The sequence below is a fragment of the Neopelma chrysocephalum genome, unplaced genomic scaffold (assembly GCF_003984885.1).
Source record: "Neopelma chrysocephalum unplaced genomic scaffold, ASM398488v2 Primary Assembly neopelma1_141, whole genome shotgun sequence".
In the NCBI taxonomy this organism is placed as follows: domain Eukaryota; kingdom Metazoa; phylum Chordata; class Aves; order Passeriformes; family Pipridae; genus Neopelma; species Neopelma chrysocephalum.
In genome coordinates this window covers 1,003,395-1,010,915 of record NW_020897803.1, presented here as the reverse complement: position 1 = coordinate 1,010,915, position 7,521 = coordinate 1,003,395, and the positions used below count along the sequence as shown (strand labels likewise).

Sequence of the window (7,521 nt, the reverse complement as noted above, 5' to 3'; positions counted from 1 at the left end):
TCATAGAAATAAACTCATTTACTATCAGAAATCCGAGGTGTCTGCATGTTACAAAAATAAAAATGTACAGTCACATTGTCATAAAACTCACCTTTTTTTTTTTAGTATAAGTTAGTGCTTTTACAAACAAACAAACAAAAAAATGCTTCTAGGCACAGATTTCCAGTTGGTACCTCTCCAACTGCTTCAGTGGCACTTGGGGATCAGGATGACAGAGGACATCCCTGGCTGTGTTGCCTGAGGGGGGTGGTTTGATGCCAGCTGGGCATCCAAAGGTGGGGTCTCCAGGTGGGACTGCAGGAACTTTGGGCCTATTTTTGGAACTTTGAGCGTGTTTTTGTCGAATTATTCCGAGCACGGAACTCTGTGCTGGCTCTGCTTTTGGGCGAGTGCAGGAGCCCAGGCCAGAGCTGGCCTGGAGTAATGTCTGTCCCAGTTCAGTGCTCCCCTTGAATTCGTTTCTCCTCATTTCTCCCAGCGATTTGTCTCGCCCCGGTGACCACGCCACGACCTCCCCACAAAGCCAAGCTCCCTCCACGGGCCCCGGGGAAAAAAGGTGCTGCCACGGTGCAAGTCGTGTCTTAACCCAATCCCAGCCTGAAGGACACTCAAGCATGGGGTGAACCACCCTAAAAATGCCCCATTTGCCTTTGCTGATGGTTCTCAGAGCTGACACAGCTTTGCCTCCCGTGGTTGTGGCAGTGCTGGGTGGGATGAGACCCCTCCATGGGACCCTGACTCTGCTGGAGTGGGACTGCAGGAACCTCCCAGTCAACCCTGACCCGTCCCAGTCACCCAAAAATCCCACAGAACCGCGACGTGTCTTTGCCTCCACCAAACCACTTCACAAGAAAGGGGGATGGGAGAAGCTGAGGAGCGCTCCGAGGTTTTGGTCTAAACCAACATCAAACGTGTTTGTCTAATCCCAGAATAGAGCTTTTACAAAATGTGCTGCAGCACGAAGCAATTTTCATTTTTGGGGTGAGGAATCAGCACCCTCGTGGCAAGGAAACCATGGACTGGGGCTCTTGGCTCTCCAACCCAACAATTACTGAGGGGAAGACCAAGGGGACCTCCTGGTGAAGTGTTTTGTGGAGGTTTTCTTCCTTTGAACTGTGATGGTTGATGAGGGATGCAAGGCCAAATCCAGACAGGATTTGGGTTAAGCTTAGCACCACGCTTACTGCTGTGGTTCCTTAAGCCAGGCTTTAGCACTGCCAAAGTTCCTAGGAAAGGTCTGCCTTGTCTGTAAGGGATATGCTGACCGGTTCCAGTGGAGCACTGGGAATACTGGGATCATGGGGAGACCAGACAGCAGCATCTGGGCAGCGTTTTGGGTCATGCCAAGCTGCTAAAGGTCACCTCTGAGCAACAATGAGGAAGGGGCAGCACCAAGGGGATGAACACTGGGCTTTGCCCCTTGGCTGGAAACACGAGCCACCAGTGAGGGGGTTAAAAACAAGCCATGAAGAGCCCACCTTAAATTTTAATGAGCTGGAGGTGATTATTAAAGTCAGCAGCTGGAAGGAAGGTCCGAAAGGTTCCTAAAAGCTTTTAAAGGGTGAACGTTGCTGTTGGGAAGCGCTAATGGGTTTTTTGGAAGATGTTGGTCCCACTGGAGAAACCTACAGGGGACCTGCTTGACGGTGCCAGTGAACTCCAGTGGGGTGGAAGGTCCATCAGCACCCTTGTTCATGGGAAGCCAGCCCTTGGACAGGAACTAGGAGTCCCCTCCCAGCTCTGCCAGCAGGTGCCTGGGCTTGAAGCCGGGAGAGCATTTCCTCAGGGATGCAAAGCCCTGGGAGACCCTTTCCCGCTCCCGGTGATATTTGCACCCGACATTTTCATGAACCTGTTTAGCAGAACCACAGCTCCTCATGGACCCAAAGCCTTTCCTCCCTTGCCAAGGCACAGAGAAACTCCTGCTGCCTCTGTGCCAGGAGATCTGGAGACAGGCAGGTGGAATTCCTCGGGGGGACCTTTCCCACACAGCGTTTTCCCTTTAGAAATAATGCTTTAAGGCATTCAGGGAGTGATTTTTTTTAGCAGATTCGGTCAGCCAGCCTGACAGGTGGGGATATGCCCCAACAGAGGGGCAGGTTTGGATGAAGGGGCAGAGATCCAGGGTTTGTGTGTGGAACCACAGCTTCATCTTCCCGAAAAATATACATCTGGAACAGCAACAAGCAGAGGAGCACGTTGAACTCGGCCCACGCTGGAGCAGGTGCAAACACCCAAAGCCTCAGGCCCCAGAGCATCCCGAGCTCCCTCCATCCCCGGGATAAACCCTCCTGCTGCCGGAGCAGAGCCAGGCTTCCTAGGATTTCAGATCCTTGGATAACGTGTCCGTGTCATTGCTGGTTCCCAGGTGGCTGTTGGGCACGATGCCCAGAGCCACCTCATTGTGGGGCTTCCCCAGCACGTTGCCCCCCCTGAACTTCATGAAGCGCTGCCCCGCCAAGAAGTACAGGATGGGGTCCAGGCAGCTGTTGGTGCTGGCCAGGGGCCGGGTCACCTTGTAGGCCAGGTTGATGGCGTTGAGGGTCTGGCAGCTCAGGTCCCAGCTCCGGAAGGAGTAGTACAGGGTCCGAGTGACGTGAAAAGGGAGGAAGCAGACGATGAAGACCACCAGGACGATGACGATCATCTTGACCGACTTCTTCTTGGAGCGGGAGAGGCGGGAGATGCCGCGCGTGGGCTGGAGCAGCCGCCGCGCCATCAGGCAGTAGCACACGATGATGGCCAGGAAGGGGATGCAGAAGAGCAGCACCAGCATCACCGAGCTGTAGATGACGAACTGGCCGAAGAGCTCCTTGCTGGAGGTGTCGTGGCAGGTGATGGTGTCGCCCTTGGCGCTGGTGGTGACGAAGAAGAGCACGGGCGACTGGCAGGCCACGGTCACCGCCCAGACGGCCGCCGACACGCGCCGGGCGTGCCGGACGTGCCCCCACTGCAGCGAGCGCAGCGGGTAGCAGATGCCCAGGAAGCGGTGGATGCTGATGCAGAGCAGGAAGAGGATGCTGCAGTAGAGGTTGGTGTAGAAGAGGAAGCGGACTATCTTGCACAGGCCCACGCTGAAGGGCCAGTTGTCCCCCATGGCGTAGTAGTACACCAGGAGGGGCAGCGACACCACGTAGAGCGTGTCCGAGATGGCCAGGTTGAACATGTAGGTGGTGGAGGCGTTCCAGGTCTTGATCCTGAAGATGAAGGCGTAGAGGGCCAGCAGGTTGAGGAAGAGCCCCACCACGCACACGATGCCGTAGGACACGGGCAGCAGGACGTACTTGAAGTCCTCATCAAATATGCACTTGTAGGGGTTGTCGTCCGTGCCACCCGGGTCCAAGGAGCTGTTGGTGACTCTGGTCCAGTCTGGAGGGATTGTGAGGTTCGCCATCGCCCTGGAGGGGAAAGCAAAGAGGCCGTAAGGACATGGAGCAAGGATTCGTCCCTGGGTGAGGGGGGTTAGGTGAGAACACCCCAGTGCCACAGTGCTGTGACACGCTGGGAGGTCCAGGAGGTCATTTATTCCTGTTCCTACACCCTCCCCTTCTCCTCCCACCAAGGTTGCCATCAATGCTTGGCTGGTGCTGTCCCCAAGCGACCCACAAGCACAGCTGGCAGTGCCATCTCTGCAGGTGACAATGACTCCAGACTGGCCCTGTGTGCCTTCTGCCAGCTCATCACCAACCCACAGGGACCATGGTGTTGGGTGCTGACACAGCTGAGGTGGTCCCTGCCACAGAGGATTGATGGTCAAACAGATAAAAGGGAATTTTATTTAACCTCGTTTTGCATCTGGAGCACAGAGGTGGAACTAAGGTGCACCAACAAATCCCAGGCCCAGTTCAACGTCCCAGTCCACCTTTCCAACCAGGTTCCCACAGAAATTTGGATTCCTGTATCCCAGAGCAGGAAAGATGCTCCATTCTGTGTTTAACCAGCCACGAGGAGTGACTCAGCTGAGCACCATGAAAATTGGATCCTACTAAACCCCAGCAGAGAGGGCAAGAAAGCAGAGCTGTGCTTTTCCAGGAGCAATCCCTGGGATGGGCCCCGATTTCAGAGGTCCTCAGCTCCTTCTGGCAGAGGAAACATCCCCACATCTGTAATCAAACCTTGCCAAAGGGAGCGTGTTCACCACCACAGGGGCTCTGCCTGGGCTGGCTGTTATTGGTGAGGGTGGTTTTAACGGGGTTAGTGTTGGGCTGATGGTGACCAGCTCCCAGGTCCTGCTTGCTGGCCTTGGGACCTGCTTCTCCAGCATCCCAGCTGGTTTCTGCATGGGAATGATCAGCTGAGAGGAGGAAAATGGACTTGAAAGAGTCTCTGCAGACACACAGAGTCTGGCAGTGTCTGCACGAGGAGGGACAAGGGCTCTTTTGTGTGTGGAGACAGCTCTGGACCCAGCTGACACCCGATCCCTGAGCGAGCCCATCACTCAGGAATCAAAGGAAAATGCATTTCCTCCCTTCCCGTAAGAGAGGCTGCTCCCATCCCAGTGCTGTGCCCTGTTACTTACGGGAAGCTGCGGAAACGGGGGGTCACAGGGAGATGGATCCAGGGCAGGAGCTCAGGGACCAGGAGAAAAGGTTGGGGAGGAGGAGCCCTGACCCAAATCTCACTATGATTTTAGGTGGAAAGGAGCAATCCCAGCCCTCTCAGCTCCGCCCTGGTGCCACCGTGCTGTGGGACAGCCTGGCCAGGCCCTTCCTCCACCCCAAAAATAGCCAGAACCCCTCATTTCTCCCTAATTAAGCTCCCAAAGGATCCGTGTGTCTCTTCTTTCCCCCACCTTTGGAGGGCAGCTCCACTCCACAAACGGAGCTGTCCCCAGGAAGCAGCCATGGGCCTCAGTTTCCCCTCCTGTCCCCAGGCTGACAAACAGCAGAGTTGAATTAGTTTTCCCCGTGAAAAGTATTTTTCTGGGGGTGTTTTTGTTTCCTGAAGGGTTTTTGCAGTACCTTGAGCCAAGCTCAAAAGAGGAAAGGGAACCTGGATAAAAGATGTAATGACTTCATGGCTTTGTTTAGATCCAGAGCTCTCCTGCTCCTGCCCCAGGTCAGATCCTGCAGGGAGGAAGGCAGTGAAAATTTCCTGGAAGCTGCCAACCTGGCTGATCTCTCACTCCTTAAAAAGCACCTTGAGCTGATGGAGGAGGTGTGAAGTGATGGCTCCAGCCCATCACAAGGGGACACTCCAGTCCTTGCTCCAAGGACTGGAACAAACCTGTCCAGAAGTGGCACAGACACGATCCCTGCTGCTGTTCCCCCCATTTAACTGCTTTTCCCCTCCCAGCAGACCACAAGGAGCACTGGCTGAGGCTCCCACTGCCCAGGGATGTGGGTGGAAACCACACACATGCTCACACCCTTAGTACATCTGCAACATCTGTACAAACACAAATCTAACTTCAGGAACACTCTGTGATGAACACGAGGAGCCAGCACTGGTCTTGCTTTGTCCTGGCCTCAGGGTTTTGCTTTTCCTGCACTCAGATCAGCTCTGGCCCCATCCTGCTTCCCTCGAGCCCTCAGCAGAGGGGCTGTGGCTGCGGAAGGAGAGGGTTAACAGTGCTCAGGCAGACGGCAAAACACTTCCCAGCTGCTCTTCTCCGCAGCTCCTGCCTTCCCTCGGAGCTTTGCAGATCTGTGGCCAGGCAGAGAGAGGTTGCCCACAGATCTGGCAAGAGATTAAACGGGTCAGAGAGGCCACCGTGGCCGAGAGGAGCCACACAAGATGCAGGGAAGGGTGAGAGGGTTCCAGAGGGTTCCAGAGGCTGCAGCCTTGCAGCGGTTTCTCTGTGCCTTTCCATCTGCACCCCCTCTATCCCTGCAGACTGATGGGGACAAGCTCAGCCCCCTTTCCAGCCACCTCCCCACAGGCTCCTGAGCTAGAAAACCCCACAAGGTGTTTCCAACCCCTCCCTGAGCCAAGGTGGGGAATCTCCTCCGGCTGCCACCACGGAGCCAGGGATGGGCCAGGAGCCAGGGACGTGCCAGGAGCCAGGGATGGGCCAGGAGCCAGGGATGTGCCAGGAGCCAGGGATGTGCCACGTCGCTCGTCTCCGTCTCCAGGACAAGGAGCAAACGGGGCTCTCTGGCTGAATGGAGCCTTGTCCCTGCTGTTGTGCTCTCCCTCCTTTTCCCTCTGGAAATGCAAAAGTCTTTCTTGTTCATTTTTCAACCTCGTTTTGCCCGGAACGCTCAGGACAAAACCTGCTGTGTCTGCGGGGCCCGTGGCTGCATCCACCCCCTCAATCCCAGCCCTGCTGCATCCACAGCGACCCGGAGGGGACACGGGCAGCCAAGGCATCTGAAGGCACAAAGGCTGGCACTTGGCAGCTGCCCTTTGCTGCCCACGGGCCAGATGGCACGAACACCAGCTCTGCCAGTGACACATCCAGCCCCCGGCAGGGACAGGGGAGGGCGGAAGCACCAGCGATCCCTGAGGGTGCCAAGCAGGATAAATGATCCCAGCATTCCCAAAAGGTGACAACCACCTGCATCCGCCTGCATCCTGTCTCCCGGCCCTTTCCAAGGACCTGGTTGCAATGCCTGGACCACCTCTCTCTCCAGCACGTTTAATCCCATGGGATATGGGGTTTTTTCCCCAGAAAACTGGTAGTGAACGGGAGAAGAACCCGGTGATAAGAGGAGCCTGGGCAGATCCGTGTCCTGGCAGCCACATGCCCTCCAGTATATCTCCCCACAGGCATGTGCATGTGTTGTCAGCATCCCAAAATGCTCCTGTAACAGTATCTCCCCTGGATATTGGGATGAGTCAATATGGGGAAGGAGGGAGCTGTCACCAGAGAAGGTCACGGGCAGCACCCCAGGCCAGCAGAAAGGGACCAGGGGTTAGACACTCAATTTCAGAGTAAAGGGCTTTAATCTTGATTTCTGCCTCATTTTTCAGCATTCCCAGTGCCATCCCAGTGGTCACCATCCATCCATTCCCGGGGAACCTGCCAGCAGCAGCAAAGTCCCTAAAGACATCCAAGCCCGACCAAATGACGGCTGCGATGGATCTGTTTTCACAGGCAGGGGTTGATGAGGTTTAATTGGCCTTCCCAAATAATTAATGTGGATTAATTTACCAGCAGGACCTCACAGATGCAGCCCTTTGTCCTGCCACAGCTCCCGTCGCTTCCCGCCAGAGGTCGAAACCACGACCCACTTCCCACATCTCCGCCACCTCCTTTCCAAGGGAAACCAGGAGAGCGGGGGTGTTCTCCCTGCCCTAATTTACAGGCATTTAGTGGACTCATCAAAACAAAAGGAACTACTCCAGACCCTGGGAAGCAAAAGAACTGGCATGGTTTTCCCTCCTCTGGGACTGTGGTCAAACCCTCCCTGACCCGACACAAGCCGGCGGCGCGTTCGGACACCCCCGAGCCCGGCGGGTTGGGAGAGGGGAGACGGGACCAGGCTGAAACCTGAGCCTGCCCAAACTGCCTGGTTGGCATCTGCCCTTTCCCCTGGGCTCCTCTCTGCCACGCTGACCTTCAGAGCCTTCCTCCTC

General features: G+C 55.8%; 1 protein-coding gene across 1 annotated transcript in view; it reads right to left on the bottom strand.

Moving 5' to 3' along the window:
• Positions 1 to 7,521, bottom strand: part of P2RY2 (purinergic receptor P2Y2) — a 10,696-nt gene continuing 3,175 nt past the window's right edge. The window contains exon 2 of the mRNA XM_027699804.1: positions 1 to 3,398. Within this exon, the coding sequence (XP_027555605.1) occupies positions 2,318 to 3,394 (1,077 nt within the window). The 5' untranslated portion in view covers positions 3,395 to 3,398 and the 3' untranslated portion in view covers positions 1 to 2,317. The remainder of the gene's footprint in view (positions 3,399 to 7,521) is intronic.